General features: G+C 43.0%; 1 protein-coding gene across 1 annotated transcript; it reads right to left on the bottom strand.

Moving 5' to 3' along the window:
- Positions 1 to 9,881: 9,881 nt before the first annotated feature.
- On the bottom strand, positions 9,882 to 12,865 carry LOC148141465 (putative G protein-coupled receptor 139). The gene is made up of 2 exons (XM_087978127.1): positions 12,796 to 12,865; positions 9,882 to 10,798 (listed from the first exon to the last, which is right to left on the bottom strand). Exons 1-2 carry the CDS (start codon positions 12,863 to 12,865, stop codon positions 9,882 to 9,884), a joined length of 987 nt encoding a protein of 328 aa, XP_087834253.1.
- Between the last annotated feature and the right edge of the window lie 9,244 nt (positions 12,866 to 22,109).

Below are 22,109 nucleotides of genomic sequence, written 5' to 3'. Positions count from 1 at the left end.
GGCAGTGACAGAACAGTGATATTATTTCGGTCGGAATGGTGTGTGGATTGCCATTTAATTTGCAAGTGGTGGTATTCCCATGTATCTGCTGCCCCTGTTATTCTGGATGAAAGGGCTTTGAAGGTGCTGTCTAAGGATCTCCGGTGAATTTTTACAGTGCGTCTTGCAGATAGCACACACTGCTGGAACGAGGTATCAGTGGTGGAGAGAATGGATGCTTGTGGATGTCAGAGCAATCAATCAAGTGGGTGCTTTGTCCGAAACAGTACTCAAGCTTCTTGAGTGTTACTGGTGTTGTCAGGAAAGTGGGGACTATTCCATGAAGATGGTGGAAATGCTCTCGGAGTGAGGACCTGAGTTATTTGCTTATTTCTAGCTTATAACCTGCTCTTGGAGCCACTGCATTTATATGGTGAGTCCAGCTGTGTTTTTGGTCAATGATAACACTCAGGACATTGATAATGGGGGATCTAGTGATGGTGATATCACTGAATGCCAAGGGGCAGTGGTTAGGTTGTCTGTTATTATAGATAGGCATTGCCTGACCTTTGTGTGATATGAATGCTACTTGCTACTTGTCAGCCCAAGCCTGCAGACTGTTACATTTGGTGATGGACAGCTTCAGTGTCTGAGGAGTGGCGAATTGTGCTGAACATCATGTAATTATCAATAAACATCTCCAATTCTGACTTTATGATGAGGGGATGGAAATTGATGAAGCAGAAAATGTGTTGCTGGAAAAGCACAGCAGGTCAGGCAGCATCCAAGGAGCAGGAGAATCGACGTTTCAGGCATGAGCCCTTCTTCCTACGTGTCAGGTATGATAGCTATGTGCAGAGTTTGTTCCCAATACTAATTGATTGTCATTTTGCTCAGGTTTTGTGATGCCACACTCAGTGGAATGTGACCTTAGATTAGATTAGATTACTTACAGTGTGGAAACAGGCCCTTCTGCCCAACAAGTCCACACCGACCTGCCGAAGCGCACCCACCCAGACCCCTACATTTACCCCTGCACCTAACACTACAGGCAATTTAGCATGGCCAATTCACCTAACTGTGGGAGGAAACCGGACTGTGGGAGGAAACCGGAGCACCCGGAGGAAATCCAAGCAGACACGGGGAGAATGTGCAAACTCCACACAATCAGTTGCCTGAGGTGGGAACTGAACCCAGGTCTCTGGCACTGTGACACAGCAGTGCTAACCACTGTGCCACCGTGCCGCCCATTCACCTCAGTTTTAAAAATTCATTCTTGAGATCAGTGATGACTGGTTAGACACAGAGTCCAGTTCCAAGTGAACTATATTGCTGTTAGTCTGGAGTCACGTTTGGAGCCAGATGAGGTAAGAATGGCAGTTCCTTCCCTAAAGGGCATTTGTGAATCAGAAGCATTTCCTTCCAACAGTCAACAGTGGTTTTTTCATCTTCATTAGATTCCTAATTCCAGATTGTTTTACTGAATTAAAGTTTCACCATCTGCTGTGCAGGGTTTGATTCAGGTCCCCAGAGTATTTCCTGGGTCTCTGCATTACCAGTGCAACTATAACGCAACTAGGCCATCATCTCCCCTGAAGCCTCACTACTTTTCAGCTCTATTACCCATGTTTGAACCAAGGCTGTAATGAGGTCAGCAGCTGTGTGACCCTGGTGGAATCCAATTTGGGCGTCACTGAGCAGGTTATTGATGAGCAGGTACTGCTTGATAGCACTGTTCATAACACAGGTTATAATCGAGAGTGACTCATGATCGACAGTAAACTGATTGGATGCAAATTGCCTGGATTGGATTTGTCCTGCTTTTCTCATTACAGACAGGGCATTGTTTCATATGGAGCTGGATGTGTGTTGTCCTTTTAAGAGAGTGAATCAGGTGACCTGGACATGGAAGTTAGGTGAAGTCTAAAACTGATTTTGAACATGAGAGACCTACAATAAAATATTCCCTGTTCAAGTTTATCTTCCGCCTACTTTGTGTTCCATTTATGGTGCTATGTGAAGCACAAATATAATAACTGGAGACAAAAATGGAATATGGCGACAGCATCTGAGTGAATGAATTGTTTGTCAGGACCACAAATGTCATCTGGGACTTTGGTAATTACACAGGATTGTAACATGATATTAGAATTGTAAGATTGTAAAGATTTCAAGGGAAGCAATTGTAAGGGGACTTGAGCCATGGTTGACGCCAAGGAAGAATGGTATGCGCACAGAGCGGGCCGACAGTGGCTGTTCTGAGGAGACTCGGGTCATAGCCAACGGCTGAAGAGGGGAATGATAACCCAACAACTTACCAAAGTCATACTGGAGTGCGACTGCAGTCGATATCAGGGAAGCGAGCAGAGTCGGTGAGGGAGTGGCAGGCACAGGAGCATTAATTGAGATGATTCAGGCTGTGAATGGCTACTTTACTCGAGTGGCAAGGAAAATTCCCAATGATGGAAAAACAAACAGATGTGTCAATTTGTAGCGATGGAACCATTTGATGAAAAGACTGAAATTTGGATGGTATACCCTGAATTTTTAGTGGTTTCATAATGGAGAACAAAGTCTGAAGACTTAATGGTACCAGTTTTCTTGAAACTCATGGGGTGTAAGTACTTCATGGTTCTAAGGATCTGGTGCAAACAGAGAAAACTGGAGAAGACAAGTGTTCGGAAGTTAATTTGCACCAAAGCCACTGGTGAGCGTGGAACTTTTCCATTTTTATAAACTGGTACAGAACAAAAGAGAGTCCATCGCCAATTTGTGGCTGCCTGAAAGAGGCTAGATGAACAATTGCGAATTTGGAGGGTTCCACGAAGATCCTTTGCGACACTGTTCGGTTTATGTCCTCAGACAAGAAGCATTCCAATGGAAGTTATGATCAAGAAGAGGGCCAGAGGCAGCTTTTGAAATTACTACCTCGATTGAGTTGGCCACAAGAGAAGTAATCCAGGTGAGTGATGATGCCTGAGTGCATTAAACATAGAACATATAACATAGAACAACACAGTGCAGAACAAGCCCTTTGGCCCTCGATGTTGCGCCGACCTGTGAGCTCATCTAAGTTCAGCCCCCTACACAATTCCTCATCATCCGTGTGCTTATCCAAGGATTGTTTAAATCTCCTAATGTGGCTGAATTAACCACATTGGCAGGTCGGGCATTCCACGCCCTTAACACTCGGAATAAAGAACCTGCCTCTGACATCTGTCTTAAATCTATCACCCCTCAATTTGTAGTTATGCCCCCTCGTACAACCTGACATCATCATCCTAGGAAAAATACTTTTACTGCCTATCCTATCTAATCCTCTGATCATCTTGTATGTCTCTATCAAATTCCCTCTTAGTCTTCTTCTTTCCAATGAGAACAGACCCAAGTCTCTCAAGCCTTTTCTCATAAGACCTTCCCTCCAGACCAGGCAACATCCTGGCAAATCTCCTCTGCACCTTTTCCAATGCTTCCACATCCTTCCTGAAATATGGGGACCAGAACTGTACACAATATTCCAAGTGCAGCCGCACTAGTGTTTTGTATAGTTGCAGCATTACATTACGGCTCCGGAACACAACCCCTCGACCAATAAAACCTAACAGCACTATCAACCTGGATGGCAACTTTCAGAAATTGATGCACATGGACTCCAAGATCCTTTTGCACATCGACACTACCAAGAATCCTTCCATTGACCCAGTATTCTGTTTTCCTGTTATTCTTCGCAAAGTAAATCACCTCACATTTAGTTGCATTGAACTCCATTTGCCATCTCTCAACCCAATTCTGCAGTTTATCCAAGTTCCCCTACATTTTTCCAAACTATCCACTACTCCACCGACTTTAGTGTTATCTGCAAATTTACTAATCCATCCACCTATGCCTGCGTCTAAGTCATTTATAAAAATGACAAATAGCAGTGGTCCCAAAACAGATTATTGTGGCACACCACTAGTAACTGGACTCCAGGCTGAATATTTTCCATCAACCACCACTCACTGCCTTCATTCAGAAAGCCAGTTTCTAAACCAAACTGCTAAGTCACCCTCAATCCCATGCCTCTGCATTTTCTCCAATAGCCTACTATGTGGAATCTTATAAAAGACTTTACTGAAGTCCATGTACACCACATCAACAGTCCTACCCTCATCCACATGCTTGATCACCTTCTCAAAAATCTCAATGAGGTTTGTGAGACATAACCTGCCCTTGACACAACCATGTTGACTCTCTGAAATCAAATTGTTGCTTGCTAGATGATTATAAAGCTTATCTCTTGTAATCCTTTCCAAAACCTTTCCTACAACAAACATAAGGCTCACTGGTCTATAATTAGCTGGGTCATCTCTACTGCCCTTCTTGAACAAGGGCACAACACTTGCAAACCTCCAGTCCTCTGGTACTAAACCTGTAGACAATGATGACTCAAAGATCAAAGCCAAAGGCTCTGCTATCTCCTCCCTAGCTTCCCAGAGAATGCTTGGATAAATCCCATCCGGCCCAGGGGTCTTGTCTATTTTCACTCCTTCTAGTATTGATAACACCTCTTCGTAACTAACCTCGATCCTTTCTAGTCTTGTACCTCTTATCTCATTCTTCTCCTCTACAATATTATCTTTCTCCTGAGAGAAAACCATTGAGAAATATTCGTTTATTACCTCTCCGATCTCCATAGGGTCCACACATAACTTTCTACTTCTGTCTTTGACTGGCCCTATACCTACCCTAGTCATCCTTTTATTCATCACATACCTATAGAAAGTTTTAGGGTTCTCCCTTATTCTATTTGCTAAAGACTGCTCATGTCCTCTGTTTGTCCTTCTTAATTCTCTCTTGAAATCCTTCTGAGCTAATCTGTAACTCTCCATCACTTCATCTGAACCATCTTGTCTCATCATTACATAAGCTTCCCATCCAAGTATATCGGCAGGAAGGGGACCCAACTCTCGCTCCTCCAAGACCACATTAGGGAACTGGAGCGGGAGCTGGATGAACTTCCAATCATTCGGGAGGCAGAGGCGGTGATAGATTAGAGTTACAGGGAAGCAGTTACTCCTAGGCACAAAGAAATTTGGGAATTGTTCAGAGGGGAAAAAAAATCAGTGGAGGGATCCTCCGTGGTCGTTCCTCTGAAAAACCAGTATACTGTTTTGGACACTGTTGGGACGGGTGGTGTGGTGCAGGAAGCTTACCAAGGGTATGCAGTGGGGTACAGGTCTCTGGCACAGAAGGAAAGGAGAGAAAGGAGGAGAGTGTTAGCCATTGGGGACTCAATAGTTAGAGGGTCAGATAGAAGGTTTGTAGGGAACGAATGAGACTCGCGGTTGTGGGTTGCCTCCAAAGTGCCAGGGTCCATGATGTCTTGAATCGTGTCTTTGGGGTCCTGAAGGGAGAGGGTGACCAGCCCCAAGTCGTGGTCCACGTAGGTACCAATGACATAGGTAGAAAGAGGGATAGAGATGTAAGGCAGGATTTCAGAGAGCTCGGGTGGAAGCTGAGAGCTAGAACAAACAGAGTTGTTATCTCTGGTTTGTTACCCATGCCACGTGATAGTGAGGCAAGGAATAGGGAGAGATATCAGGTGAACACGTGGCTGCAGGGATGGTGCAGAAGGGAGGGTTTCAGGTATTTGGATAATTGGGGCTCATTCTGGAGAAGGTGGGACCTTTACAAACAGGACAGTCTTCACTTGAACCAGAGGGGCACTAATATCCTGGGTGGGAAATTTGCTGGTGCTATTCGGGTGGGTTTGAACTAGCTCAGGAGGGGGATGGGAACCTGAGGTGTCGATCCAGTGCACAGGGGAGGATGAGAGTAGGGAGGGCCTGGACAGGATTTTATGGTCACAGGAATGTGCCTGCAGACAGGAAGCCGGTTTGAATTGTGTCAACTTCAACGCCAGAAGTATCCGAAATAAGGTAGGTGAACTTGCAGCATGGATAGGTACCTGGGACTTTGATGTTGTGGCTATTTCGGAGACATGGATACAGCAGGAACAGGAATGGATGTTGCAGGTTCCAGAGTATAGAGCTTTTATTAAGAACAGACAAGGCGGTAAAAGAGGGGGAGGTGTGACTTTGTTAGTCAAGGATTCTATAATGGTGGCTGAAAGAACTTTTGACGAGGACTCGTCTACTTGAGGTAGCATGGTCTGAGGTTAGAAACACTGCTAGGTGTTTTTTTATAGGTTTCCGCAGAGTTCCAGGGAGGTGGAGGAGAGGATTGGTAAAATGATTCTTGGTAGAAGTGAAAGGAACAGGGTGGATATTATGGGAGGTTTTAACTTCCCCAACATTGGCTGGAAATGCGATGACTCTAATATATCAGTGGATCAGTTTACCAGGATGCTGCCTGGACTGTCAAGCCTGTCTTATGAAGAAAGGCAGAGGAAGCTGGGGCTTTTCTCATTGGAGTGAAGAAGGATAAGAGGTGACTTGATAGAGGTGTAAAAGATGATGAAAGCCTTAGACAGAGTGGATACTCAGAGACTTTTCTCCAGGGCAGAAATAGCGATCATGAGGGGCATAATTTTAAGGTGTAGGGGGAGGAACGTTTAGGGGAGATGTCAAAGATTGTTTTTTTACGCAGAGGTAGGTGTGTGGAAGGCACTGCCAGCAGTGGTACTTACGGACATTTAAGCAACTCTTGGATAGGCAAATGGATGATAGTAAATGAAGAGTATGTCAGTTAGTTTGATCTTAGAGTAGGATAAAAGGTCGGCATAACAAAAAGGCCAAAAGGCCTGTACTGTTCCATGGTCTATGTTCTAAATGGTGTGGAGGAGACATGTGGAGCAGCTGATCACCACACATCAGCAGCAAGTAGAGGACCCTCCGAATACTGAGCTGGACCAGATGGAACCAGTGGTGTCAATCAAGTCATGTGTCTCTGAGCCAGAGATGGCAATACCCAGAGAGGAGACAACTGTGTCACAGGCTAACAGCAGCCAATCAAAGAGAGACATATCTGCGCAAAAACAGGGGCTTCAGGAACAATGCCTGTATATAATAGTTAGATTTGCTGGATGCATGACATATATATTATTAGATTAGATTACTTACAGTGTGGAAACAGGCTCTTCGGTCCAACAAGTCCACACCGACACGCCGAAGCGCAACCCACCCAGACCCATTCCCCTTCACCTAACACTACGGGCAATTCAGCATGGCCAATTCACCTAACCTGCACATTTTTGGACTGTGGGAGGTAACCGGAGCACCCGGAGGAAACCCACGCAGACACTGGGAGAATGTGCAAACTCCACACAGAGAGTCGCCTGAGGCGGGAATTGAACCCGTGTCTCTGACGCTGTGAGGCAGCAGTGCTAACCACTGTGCTGCCCACATTTATAACTATGTATACAGAATTACCTATAATTTGTAGGTAATTACCTATAATTATAATCAGCTGTCTTTGTATCCATGTTCTGTAAGCTTTCACAAAAATTTCTGGATTTCTTTCATACTCATACATTCATAAGTTAATTGTCAACTTTGTTTCTGTGGTATCTGCTATTGTTCTCAAACTTTCTGAGTGACCCTGTATTGTGCCTAGCTTTCAACACTGTTTATTAAAAAAAATTTCAGAATCTGTCAGATTTCTGATTTTCAGTCACAATATTTTCAAACAAACTGCTGTCTGCATGAAATTTTTCCAAATATATATCATGCATGAACTTGGATGTGGTGGTTCTGTTATATGCAATGTGTCCAGTGTCCAACTGTTACAGGGAGGGACAGTTTTCATTCACCACGGGAATACAGTATGATTATTGACTGGAACTGAATAACCTTAGGAAGTGAATAGTAAGCATTGACCCTGTCACTGAGCTGTGTCACAGAGGGCACATGATATACTGTACTGGCAAATATGTTATGTGGAGGAAGCTAAACCAAGTAAAGCAATAGTTCATGTTTGAAGATTTATTAAATTGTTTTATGTTCAGTGCTTAAACTCTAGGATATGGTTATGTGGACAGACAGTGACATGCTTTCTCGCAGCATCAGGAGCATTTGGAGTTGTGGAGATGCCTCTGTTGGTGAAGTCACACCTGGGGAAAGAGTACTTGGTTTAGTACACTAAGTTGTTGAGCAAGGATTTGGTACATCATCCCAGTGTGGTATATCCGATTCAACATTAAACTCAGTATTCTTTTAGTTCAGTATTCCATAAGACCACAAGACATAGGAGCAGAAATAAGGCCATTTGGCCCATCAAGTCTGTTCCAATCATGGCTAATCGGTTTTTTACAACCCCCATTCTCCCACTTTCTCCCTGTAAAACTTGACAAACAAGAACCTAATCTATCTCTATTTTAAATGTACTCAATGACCTGGACTCTACACCTTTCTGGTGCAATTAATTCTATAGATTCACTACTCTCTGGCTGAAGACGTTTCTCCTCACCTCTGTTCTAAAGGCTCTTCCCTTTACTTGAAGGGTGTTTCCTCAAGTCCTAGTCTTGGCTGCTAATACAAACATCTTCCCAACATCCAGTCTGTCCAGGCTGTTCAATTTTCTGTAAGTTTCAATGAGATCCCCTTTATAATTTTAAACTCCAATGAGTATAGATACAAACATTTCTCATTTCTGGGATCATTTTCATGAACCTTCCGTGGACCTGCTCCAAAGCCAGTACATTTTTCTAGAGGTATAGGGTCCAAACTAATCACAATACCATCAATGTGGTCTGACTAGAGCTTTACAAAGGCTCAGAAGTACATCTCTGCTTTTATATTCAAGTCCTCTTGAGATGAATAACAGCATTGTATTTACTGACTCAATGTACAAGTTTACCATAAGAGAAACCTAAACTAGCAGTCCCCAGTCCCATTTTTCTTCAGATTACTGCATTTTTAACCCCATATAGAAAATTGTACATGCTTCTGTTCATCCTACCAAAGTGCATGTCCCACCTTTCCATTTTGTGTTCCATCTGTCACTTATTTTCCCACTTCCCTAACCTGTCTAAATCCTTCCACAGCCACCCAGCCTCCTCAAAACTAGTTGCCCCTCCACCTATCTTTGTACCAGCTGCAAAGGTAATCCTCAGTTCCTTCATCCAAATCATTAATGCATAAAACGTTGTGGCCCAATCACTGACCCTTGCCGAACTCTACTAGTCACTGGCTCCCATCCTGAATTTCCGGCTGACATTCATTTTTGAATTCCTCAGGATGGAAGCCTATTATGATCTCAGAGCCAGTCATACTCCCTTTAGAAGAGTCATTAGAAGTAACTGCCTATTGGATACATGCAGCAGTACTGGATTCATCACATCTTTTAGCTACTTGGCACAGCACATCAAATGCAATGTCTGGCAATAAATACCAATTCCAAGTGTAGTTGATATGAGGATGTCACTTGTTGGATAAAATTTTGGGTCAAGAGTGTGTTGCTGGAAAAGCACAGCAGGTCAGGCAGCATCCCAGCATCACACTCTCCAATCTGATCTCCAGCATCTGCAGTCCTCACTTTCTCCGTGATAATTTTAACCCTCACAGATAATTTTTTGGGGCTGGTGGAAGTGAGCGGTAAAGAAAGCATCGCGACATTGCATGCTTGAACAGCTGCAGTCATTTTACTATCTTTGGGCATTTTTAAGGTATGAGATCCAAACATGTACACAGGACATGAACGCGAAGTCACCACACTCCAATTCCACATAATTCACTGTCCTCCAGCCAAGTGTAAATGGATTACAGTGAGCAACATGTGATACAGCTGGGAATTTACAGAATGCTTTGCATGATAAATGCACATGTTAATATCATCCTCACTCACTACACATTCTACAAGCATTAGCTCAAGATTCCAAAGATACTCAGTACGGAACAATTATTTGCAAAAAAAGGGGATAATATGAAAGTATGCTGCGATATGAATCATGTTAGTTTCTTTCATTTTGAACTTTTAAACATTTTAGCAAACAGACTGAATGGATATTTCACACCATTCTTTATCTCCTCTCTGATTTTACTCTGGGTCCCTGCGTAAATAAATGGATTGATGCAGGAATTCAATAACTGAAGCATGTACCCACTTTGTTGCACAATAAATATCGGTTTGCCGCTATCAGACCCAGAGGAATAAGAAATATTCGCAATTCGAACGTAAAAGATTGTAACAAAATGTAACAAATACAATAGGATGAATGTTCCTGAGATGCCAAAGAGTAAAGCAATGGACTTTCTTCGCTTCTCCATCTCGGGGTCACTCTGAGTCTCTCCATTGCCCTGAGTCCGGAGTCTCCTACGGGCTCGATTGGCGGCAAATATCTGCCTGACAGTCAAAACATTGAGCAGTAATATCAGAATGAAAGGAAGACACGGAGTCAAAATGGAACGAATCCAGTCATAAACAGCCCATGCCAGTGCAGTATAATATTCTGGTTTTAGGCCACAGAACCATGGTATTTTGTCAATTATGTATATCGGTGTATAATGGAAATACATAGGTATATTTTTCATGAAGAACAGTGCACACACCGATCCTATGACCCACGATGCCATCTTCTTCGTGCAATATTTTAATTTCAGTTTTTGACAACATATGGCCACAAATCGATCAAAGGTGAAAGTGACTGTTAACCAGACAGAACTGTCAATGGCTGCAAAACTTAATGAATTACGAACACTGCATACTGGTGTGATAGACAGGAAACTGAATTGGAAATAACTCCTCACAATCTGGTTTAGTATTACCACCGTGACCACAACCAGAAGATCTGTCGCTGCCATAGAGACAAGATAATATATGATATTTGTGGAGAGACCGCATCTTCTTCGAGATAAAATCACAATCACTGCCAGGTTAGCTACAATAGAAACAGATGGAGAGAACATAATAGGGATCAGCTAGTTGCGATTTTGACTTTAAAAAACAATCACCTGTTTCCAGGATATTGCGTAAAGTTAAAAACTTTTAACGTAAACCAAAGTTTGTAGAAATCCTTTACATATGAGCAATTGTAAGGTAGCCTTATACAGCTGTCCGGATTTATACTTAAACACTTCGATAGAATAAAAAACAGTGCAGTATTCTGAAGAAACTTTATAGGGAAGAGAAACACAGAAATTAACAACATTTTATTAACAAGAAATGTAGAAAATACTGCAACAATGTAACATGAAACAAGGCAACACAGGTTTGGAAACGAAGTATGAGATTACACTTCACAGACTGGATAAGTGGATCCTTTTAATAAACTATTCTGTTTTGAAAATGTTTCCCAAAACAAATGTAAGTGAATTGGCATTCTTCCGATCTCGTGGAGGATATTTGCACAGGATGCAATGGACAATTTGCTCGCTTCGTTGTTTCTGACTTGACAGCTTCAACTACAGATTTATCGATGACATACCTTCGGCCATGCTGGGAGCCATTGATTTACATCAGGTTATGAGAATACACTGAAAGAAGTTGGGATTATTTTGCTTCCACAGAAGAATGCCAAGAGGAGATTTGGTTGAGGTTTTCAAAATCATGAATAGATTGAATAGAGTGTAGAGAGAGAAGCTGTTCCTGCTCATAATGTAAAAAAGAACCAGAGGACAGAGATTGAAAAAAAAAAGCAGGGATGAGTTGAAATCTGAGGATATGGAATGAATTTCTACAAAATGTGAAAAAGGCAGATGATTTTTCTTCCATTCAAGACAGCACTGAATGAATATGCGGATAGAAGTGATATGTAAGTTATGGATGAAAAGACGGAGATTGACGCTTGGCAAACATGCTTGTTTGATTAGCCAGTGGGGGCTCGACGGGTCGAATGGTCCCTTTCCACATCGTAGCGATTCTGCGCTGTGACGAATGGTTCAAGTTTTGAATACCCAACATTGTCCTTCAAATAAATTATTTCACGAAATTCATTCCAAAGGGTATTCAAGGATACATCTTGTCCAATCAATTTGAGAGAATTATTCTCTGTCAAAGGCAACTGCAAAATAGATTTACATGTGCAACCTGAATGAAATATCACATTTCAGCCACAGTGAAAATTACATGATGAAATTTTACCCACACGGTGATAATATCTGTCTACAATTCGACAACAACCACAACAAACTAAATTCCTGGTACTTCACCGAAAAAAAACTTTATCAATCACGTGAATGCAGTTGCAATTATTCTGTGGGTGTAGTCCTCAAATTCAACCATACTGACAGAATTAATCTGACTAGAATTACAACTACATCATTAAATGGTGCTACAAATCGGGAAATTGACGCAATTAAAGCAATGAACGTAACCTGACACAAGAAGGCAGTATAACTTTACAGTTGACTAATTGTACAGGCAATATGAAGAAATTGTGCAATGAATGTAGTGAAATGTCAAAAATAAAGCAAGTCAGAAGTCACATGATTCCAGGTTCTAGTCCTAACAGGTACATTTAAAATCACCAGCTTTCAGAGTGCAGTCCCTTTAGCAGCTCTCCGAAAGCTTGTGATTGCAAATAAACCTGGTTGAATATAACCTGGTGCCGTGTGTCTTCTGACTTTACCCACCTCAATCTCCACACCCGTATCTCCATATCAAAAAATGAAGAAGACAACGTAATTTTCATGAGCATGATTAGACTATCACCAGAAGTCATAATTAAATGAGGAATTAACACCTTTTACACTAAAACTAAAATATACTAGTGTAACAAAATACATTAGCTCAGTGAATTATAACATCTTTTTGAATAAAACTGAAGAAAAAGACAACTGTCGTAAAACGAACAAAAAGAAACACATCACTGACGAAATACAATTCGTAGCAGATACTGGATGATTAACATAGTCAGGAATTAATGAGATAATTCACCTGGAACTCCGATAGCAGCAAGGATATGGTAATAAATGGCAAACACTGGACTTGTCGGTATCGCATGCATTTCTATCACAAGGTTTGCGTGTTTACTGCACTTCCCGGGAAAGTGCTCACATTTATCCCTGATGTCAGTCTCCTGGTAGTTAATTAGGTAAGCTTCATCTTTACGGGCATTGAGTTTATTTTCAGAAACAAAGCTGTGAGCTAATGTTCACCTATTTATCTTTTGATGGAACGGCGTTTTCTCATGTGCTGAGACTGTGTTCCAAAGGTGAATAAACGTGGATCGCAGTGTTATCCTGACATTGATGTTTAAGAAACAACAGCAGCCTGCATAATACCATTTGGTAAGATGTAGCAGCGCGTGTTCCTGACCAAGCATGATGAATGACATTTTTAAGGTGAATCGAGATTATGTTCTCATTTCTGATAGTCTGTATTAAACGTGCTCACCAAACAGCAATATAATTCCAAATTGTCCAATATATTTGCTGTCGATAATGTTTAATGTGCAGAGTTCCGGTTCAGTGCTGTATATTTTCTGTGCACGTTGGAACAAGCAACAAGACAAGGGAGTACTCAATCAATGGCAACAACTTAGCTCAGAGGGAAAAAAAAGATATTTGGTTTCTTGTCCATGTTCCCTGAACGTGGAAGGGCTGTTTAAGAGGTTTGTTAAAATGGCATATGAAATGCTTAACTTTGTCAGTGGTCAACAGATTGTAAACGCATGGAGATAATGTGGAGCAGTACATAACTTTGGTGACAACAAATTGTAGCACTGAATAGCCTTTCAACATAAAACACAGCAAAATGTGTGTTACACTTCTCATACATAAGCACCTTTCACACAATAAAATAAAAACAATAACTGAGAGAGAGTCCAGCTTTTCCTTCTCAATTGCGACAGCATGTCGTTACCAATGTCCCACTCCGGACTTCCCAGCTCATGTCATGCGACCAGAGTGTCATGTCTCTGCTTCCCAGCCTACACCATGCTGTGAGAGAGTGTCCCACTCTGGGGTTCCCAGCCTACACCATGCTGTGAGAGAGTGTCCCACTCTGGGGTTCCCAGCCTACACCATGCTGTGAGAGAGTGTCCCACTCTGGGGTTCCCAGCCTACACCATGCTGTGAGAGAGTGTCCGACTCTGGGGTTCCCAGCCTACACCATGCTGTGAGAGAGTGTCCCACTCCGGGGTTCCCAGCCTACACCATGCTGTGAGAGAGTGTCCGACTCTGGGGTTCCCAGCCTACACCATGCTGTGAGAGAGTGTCCCACTCTGGGGTTCCCAGCCTACACCATGCTGTGAGAGAGTGTCCCACTCTGGGGTTCCCAGCCTACACCATGCTGTGAGAGAGTGTCCCACTCTGGGGTTCCCAGCCTACACCATGCTGTGAGAGAGTGTCCCACTCTGGGGTTCCCAGCCTACACCATGCAGTGAGAGAGTGTCCTGCTCCAGGCTTCCCTGCCTATGCCATACCTTCCAGAGATTGTCCAGTTTACTGTGTGCAGCATTATAGTGAGGATATGGTTGTGCTGGAGGGGGTACAAAAGAGATTCAGAAGGACTTTGCCCTTGATGAGTAATTTCAGCTGTGAAGAGGGGCTGGATAACATTGAGTTGTTTTCTTTGGAGCAGAAAATTTTAAGGGAGAACCTGATAGAGTAATTGAGCGAGTACGTGGGGCTGTACTCATGTGGCAGGAATGTCTTACTGTGGGTAGTCATATATTTGTGGTGGTCCAGACCTGATGGGTTAAAGTGCTTTGTCTATACCGAATGATTCTTTGAACCTGATGAAAGTTTATAAGGAACATGGACAGGGGAAGTAGAATGTAGCTGTGATTCTTAATTCAGGTCCAACATTTAAGTGAAGTTGAAAGTGAATGGCAATATTGATGCAGCTGGTCAAAGCACTCGGCTTTAAGCAAAACAGAATTTATTTAAACACTACAGTTGAGCACAAAAACAAAACAAAATTGAATTTAGAAAACTTAACTGACTGATATAGTAACTATTACTAATTAACTGTTCTATTACAGGAACATCCCATAAACACTCACCTTGGAAAAAGATGTAAATTCAATCACAGATTCAAACAAGCAGGAGAGAGCAGCATCAAGAGAGAAATCTCAGAAGAAAGTCAGAGGAATTCCTTACTAAAACTTGCAATTCCCCTGGATTCACACATCTTGTGACTGCTACAGCTAAAAAAAATGAAGTAGGAACAACCTGAACTGGGGAAACTGCTCACTCCCCTCACATTATTAAGTTATGATATTTGTTCTGCTAGTTGTTGGTATGGGGTCCTTTAAATTTATTAGGAGATGCTTCAGTGTGGTGGTAGGTTTGTTGGCTACCATGACGCTGAGGAGCTGGAGTAGTCTGGTCATCATCTCTGAGATGTCTTTGTTGTATGCTAGGGTGCTACAGTCCCTGGGCGTGTTGTGTCTTCTTGTTTAGGTCTGTTGTGCAGGAATCGGCAGACTGCAGTTATTGGGTACCCATTGTTCCTGATTATGTTGTAGAGGTGTTTTTCCTCGGCTTCTCTTAGTACTAACATGCTGCCATACATCAAAGACATCACAGAGATAATGACCAGACCACTCCAGCCCTGAGGCATCATGGTAGCTCACAAACCTACCACCACACTCAAACAGCTCCTGATTAATTTAAAGGGCCTTGTTCCAACAACCAGCAGAATGAATGTCATATACAAAATACCCTGCAAATACTGCAATGAAAATTACATTGGACAGACAGGCAGGAAAAGAGCCGCAAGGATACATGAGCACCAACTAGCCACTAAAAGACAGGGCCAACTATCACTGGTATCCATACACACAGATGAAGAGGGAACGTGTTCAACTAGGACAATACGTCCATCCTGGGACTGGCTAAACAAAGACAAAAAATTCCTAGACACCTGGCAATCAAACCGGAACTCCATTAACAAACATATAGATTTGGACCCCTTTACCAACCTCTCAGAAACAGAACTGAAAGTGATATCGTCCACCACAACAGACCAAGACACAGACAGAACACCAATTCTTCACCAGAGGTTCACTGATGATGTTACCTAGCCTGGTGATGGACCATCTGAGAACAACTCTACCAGTTCTTTAAGCAAATGCGGCACGGTGGCACAGTGGTTAGCACTGCTGCCTCACAGCGCCGGAGACCCGGGTTCAGTTCCCGCCTCAGGCGACTGACTGTGTGGAGTTTGCACGTTCTCCCCGTGTCTGCGTGGGTTTCCTCCGGGTGCTCCGGTTTCCTCCCACAGTCCAAAGATGTGCAGGTCAGGTGAATTGGTCATGCTAAATTGTCCGTAGTGTTAGGTAAGGCGTAAATGTAAGGGTATGGGTGGGTTGCGCTTCGGCGGGTCGGTGTGGACTTGTTAGGCCGAAGGGCCTGTTTCCACACTGTAAATAATCTAATCTAATCTAATCAAATATATAACCTGAGATTGAAAACGGCCACCTGCAGAACAAAAGTAAAGTAGAACATAAAGCAAACACACATCAAATTACCAAAATTAAAGATACCATCATCGCCAATTCTCCAATTATTACCATTATGGAGCTGAAATCGACCAGCAAATTCACTGCAAGAGCACAGAAATACAATGGGCATACGACTATTGAGGATACTGTAGCAAGTACCTTTCCACTGGCCTCCCATCAAGAAGACATCTGAGGAATGTGCAGAATTGGCTCAAAGGTTGAAGACCGAGGGTGGTGGTGAGGGTTGTTTTTCAGACTGGAGGCCTGTGACCAGTGGAATGCCACAAGGATCGGTGCTGGGTCCTCTACTTTTTGTCATTTACATATATGATTTGGATGCGAGCATAAGAGGTACAGTTAGTAAGTTTGCAGATGACACCAAAATTGGAGGTGTAGTGGACAGCGAAGAGGGTTACCTCAGATTACAACAGGATCTGGACCAGATGGGCCAATGGGCTGAGAAGTGGCAGATGGAGTTTAATTCAGATAAATGCAAGGTGCTGCATTTTGGGAAAGCAAATCCTAGCAGGACTTATACACTTAATGGTAAGGTCCTAGGGAGTGTTGCTGAACAAAGAGACCTTGGAGTGCAGGTTCAGAGCTCCTTGAAAGTGGAGTCGCAGGTAGATAGGATATTGAAGAAAGTGTTTGGTATGCTTTCCTTTATTGGTCAGAGTATTGAGTACAGGAGTTGGGAGGTCACGTTGCGGCTGTACAGGACATTGGTTAGGCCACTGTTGGATTATTGCGAGCAATTCTGGTCTCCTTCCTATCGGAAAGATGTTGTGAAACTTGAAAGGGTTCAGAAAAGATTTATAAGAATGTTGCCAGGGTTGGAGGATTTGCTCTGTAGGGAGAGGCTCAACAGGCTGGGGCTGTTTCCCCTGGAGGGTCGGAGGCTGAGGAGTGACCTTATAGAGGTTTACAAAATTATGAGGGGCATGTTTAGGATAAATAGACAAAGCCTTTTCCCTGGGGTCAGGGAGTCCAGAACTAGAGGGCATAGGTTTAGGGTGAGAGGGGAAAGATATAAAAGAGACCTAAGGGGCAACGTTTTCATGCAGAGGGTGGTAGGTGTATGGAATGAGCTGCCAGAGGATGTGGTGGAGGCTGGTACAATTGCAACATTTAAGAGGCATTTGGATGACTCTATGTTCTCCCTTCGTCCAGATGACTCCAGTCCCAGCAACATTGAGAACACTGGACATGATCCTGGAAAAATGTGCACTTGTGTGGAGCCCTGACAACTCTAACCATAAAGTCCCTTCAATAATGGTGCATAATTTTAAACACAGGAAACATGAACAAGATGATTGAACTGCTCAGAATGCAAGATGGCAGCAACAGTCTCTGTGGTAGGACGTCTGAAACCATAAGGTCCAGGCTAGCCGTATCCATCTCTCTCTTGCTCTGTGTCTCTCTTTACCATCTTATTCTTTGCCATTTCTTGTCTTCACCTTTTGACATCATTGGAAAGCTGCAACGTTGTCAGAAGCGGTGGTTAGTAGAAGCGGTGGTGGCCAGAGTGAGGACTCATGATGCTCCAGGACCAGAACCTGATCTCTGGCACTGGCTGGGCAGAGGGCTGTGCAGTCAAAAAGTGTGATGCTGGAAAAATACAGCTAGTGAGGCAGCATCCGAGGCGCAGGAGAATCAACATTTCGGGAAAATAATCACATATTCCTGATGAAGGGCTTTTGTCCAAAACGTCAACTTTCCTGCTCCTCGGATGTTGCCTGGCCTGTTGTGCTTTTCCAGCACCACTCTAATCTAGACAGTTGTGAAGAGCATCCCATGCTAGCCCCATAACCCCACATTTAATGCAGTTAAACTACCTAGCCTGCACATCGCTGCATTTTATGGGGAGATTTAGCATGGCATTTAACTTCCACACCTTTGTGGGAGGAAACCAGAGCACCCAGAGAAAACCCACACAGACACAGAGTATGTGCAAGCTCCACACGGAGCTGGAATTGAACTCCAGTCCCTGACTCTGTGAGGTAGCAGTGCCAACCACGCTGCCAACATTCCACCCCGCCACAGTGCCAGGCAGTGACTAGCAGGGTACCAGAAGGATCAGTGTTTCGATCCAAGTTATTCCCGATACATATAAATGATCAGGCAGAGGGAAGAAAATGTCACATCCCCGACTTCTCTGACAACACAAACCAGTGTGGCTGTGAGTTGTAGGGAGGTAAATAGGTAACAGGTGATTCAGACATGTCAAATGAGTGAACAAAGAATGTGTGATAGATGAAGTACAATGTAGCAAATGTGAAGTTATAAACTTTGGTTTGTAAACAAAAACAGAAAGGAAGAGTGCTATTTAAATGCTGGTAAATGTTTGGAAGTATTGATATACAAAGTGCTCCAGGGACTTTGTACACCAGTCACTGAAAGCAGACAGACACGTGCAGTGAACAAGAGGAAGGCAAATGGTAGCCTGGTCTTCATTGAAAGAGTGAAAAATCACATATCGCCAGGTGAGAGTCTAACAGGTTTATTTGGAGGTACAAGCTTTCAGAACACTGCTCCTTCGTCAGCTACCAACCTGAGGAAGGAGCGGCACTCAGAAAGCTGGTACTTCCCAATAAACCTGTTGGATGATAACGTGGTGTTGTATGACTTTTAACTAAATCACTAAGATGAGGAAACATTTATCCACTAAAACTTAACCTAGCAGACTGTACCAATGCTGTTCCAAATACTTGCCACAATTTGCGTAAACACTGCTTGGCCCAAAAGGCAAAATCAAACACAGGGTCTTAGCGGAGAGATGACAGAGAGAGGAGGATCAACATGAACCTGCTTCTTTGGGTCCAGCAGCTAAAACTCAAACCAAACCAGAGAAAAGCTGAGATGGGAGAACTGGCCACTCCCCTGTCATTGTGCAAGTGTTTATTTAAAAAACAACTTGAAAGCCTTCTGCCTGAGACAGTGTCTGTTAGCTATAATCAAATTGGCTCAAAACCCCTCAATTAGACTTTCTAGAGTCTGTATCTTTAACAACCTCTCTGAAAAATAACCAAGGACAACAAAACCGTGTTTAATGGAGCAACATCATCACAATTGGTTTCTAAGTGTGGTTGAATTGTACTTGGAATGATAAAATCCATTATGTGGCTGCTGATTGAATGTAACATGCAAGGCTGTGAACTAGAAGTGCCACATGTATTCTGTCCTTTTTGTGGGTCAACGTAAGGAACACATGAGGTTGATCAATGACCTTATTTGATGATGAAATGGGAAGGTTATATCATGTTGTGTTATGACATCAATGAGGTGAACTAAGATGTTTTATTTTGGGAAATGAATCATAGAAATGCAGAGCAGCAGGTCATTTAGTGCCAGGCTCAGCTGATTTCTAAATCTAGGACAGGAGCTGATGCTATGATTCTCTGTTGGTCAGACTGTAGCAGGGATCTTGGTAGTGCCCAGTACCAAGAGGTTGTCTGATTTGTATTGTGTTCTGTCATAATGTTAATTTCAATAACGCAATGTGAGTATGTACATTCTGGGCAAATGTTCATCAAGCAGAGACTTAGAAAACAACCTGCAAAGATTAAAACAAAAATAGAAAGATCTCTGATATTGTAGTGGCAAAAACATATAAAAGATACATATTTTTAACTTCTTTATTTACACATAGAACGTGGATACCACTGGCCGGCTGCCCAGCATTTATTGCCTGTACCTAGCTACCCTTGAAAAGGGTTTCCTTCTTAAATATGTGCAGTCCACATCTTGTAGATTAACACATACTGTCCTTCCTGAAAGAATTTCAGGATTTCAAACCGGGGCAGTGACAGAACAGTGATATTATTTCAGTCGGAATGGTGAGTGGATTGGAGGTGAATTTGCAGGTGGTGATATTCCCATGTACCTGCTGCTCCTGGTCTTCTCAATGAAAGGGCTTGGAAGGTGCTGTCAAAGGACCTTTGGTGAATTTTACAGTGCGGCTTGCAGATAGCACACACTGCTGGAACGAGGCATCAGTAGTGGAGAGAATGGATGCTTGTGGATGTCAGAGCAATCAATCAAGTGGGCTGCTTTGTCCGAAACAGTACTCAAGCTTCTTGAGTGTTGGCTTTGCCAGGAAAATGGGGAGTATTTCGTGAAGATGGTGGAAAGGCTGTCGGTGTGAGTAACTGTGTTACTTGCCATTGTATTGCGAGCTTCTAATGTGCTGTTGGAGGTTTATTTGGTGAGTTCAACTGAGTTTCTGTTCAATGATAACAATCAGGATGTTGCAAGTGAGGGATCCAGTGATGGTGATATCATTGAGTACTAAGAAGCAATGGTTAGATTCTTTTTGATGGGCATTGCCTGACCTTTAGGTGGCATGAATGTTAATTACTATTTGTCAACCCAAGCCTGCAGGCTGTTACATTTGGTGATTGAAGCTTCAATATTTAAGGAGTGGGGCATTGTGCTGAACATCGTGCAATCATCAACGAACATCTGACCTGATGATGGGGAGAAGGAAATTGGTGAAGCAGCTGAAGATGGTTCGGTTTAGGATGTTACTCCGAGGAACTCCTGCAGTGAATCCTGGAGCTGAGCTTACTGACCTCCAACAATCAGGACTATCTTCCTACATATCAGGTATGACAGCTATATGGAGAGTTTGCTCCCTGATACCTATTGATTCTACTTTTACTCAGATTCTGTGCTACCACACACAGTGGAATGTGGCCTTGATGCCAAGGGCTGTCACATTTTTTAAAAAATTCATTCTTGAGACAAGGGTATCACTGTTGAAAAATGTGGTGCTGGAAAAACACAGAAGACCAGGCAGCATCCAAGGAGCAGGAGAATCGACATTTTGGCCATAAGCCCTTCTTCAGGATTCCTGGAGTTTTTCCAGCACCACATTTTTCAATTCTGGTACTCCAGCACCTGCAGTCCTCACTTTTTCCACAAGGATATCACTGGTTAGACCCAGAGGGCAGTTCCAAATGAACCACATAGTTATTATTCATGTGTGGGCCAGATGAGGTAAGAATAGCAATTTCCTTCCCTAAAGGGCATTTTTGAATCAGAAGCAATTCCTTTCAACAGACTACAATGGTTTTATGGTCTTCATTAGACTCCTAATTCCAGATTGTTTTACCGAACTAAATTTTCACCATCTACTGAGACACGGTTTTAATTCAGATTCCCAGAGCATTTCCTGGGTCTCTGCATTAACAGTGCAACAATAATGCAACTAGGCCATCGCCTCCCCTGAAGCCTCACCTCTGCTTTTCAACTGTTTTATCCATGTGTGAACCAAGGCTGTAATGAGGTCAGCAGCTGTGTGGCGCTGGAGGAATCCAAATTGGGCGTTACTCATTCCAGGCAAAATATTTTTACATGTGTAGCTGGCTGTGTGTTGCCCTTTTAGGAGAGTTAATCAGGTGACCAGGACATTGGAGCTAGTTGAAGTCTGAAACTGATTGTGGACATGGGAGACCCACAACAATATATTCCCTGTTCAAGTTTATCTTCCACCTACTTTGTGTTCTATTTACGGTTCAATGTGAAGCACAAATATAATAACTGGCGACAAGAATGGAATATGGCCCACAGAATCTGAATGAGTGGTATGTTTGTCAGGAGCAAAGACATCATCTGGGACTTTGGTAATAATGTAGGATTTTGAAGATTTCAAGGGAAGCAGTTGCGATGAGACTTGAGTTGCAGTTGTCACCAAGGAAGAATTGTATGCATATGGAGTGGGCCAATAGTGGTTGTTCTGAGGAGACCCGGGCCATCGCCAATGGCTGAAGAGGGGAATACTAACCCAACTACTTACCAA

Source organism: Chiloscyllium plagiosum, unplaced genomic scaffold, assembly GCF_037043375.1.
Source record: "Chiloscyllium plagiosum isolate Xiang-an unplaced genomic scaffold, Cpla_swu_hap1 HiC_scaffold_33, whole genome shotgun sequence".
NCBI classification, from domain to species: domain Eukaryota; kingdom Metazoa; phylum Chordata; class Chondrichthyes; order Orectolobiformes; family Hemiscylliidae; genus Chiloscyllium; species Chiloscyllium plagiosum.
This window is presented reverse-complemented; position numbering and strand designations above follow the sequence as displayed.

What these genes read in the sequence shown, in the direction of transcription:
- LOC148141465 (XM_087978127.1), bottom strand. Translation starts at nt 12,865, where the DNA reads ATGCATGCGATACCGACAAGTCCAGTGTTTGCCATTTATTACCATATC. An exon ending in TGCTGCTATCGGAGTTCCAG is followed by an intron (nt 10,799 to 12,795) that starts GTGAATTATCTC and finishes TTTCTATTGTAG; the next exon opens with CTAACCTGGCAGTGATTGTG.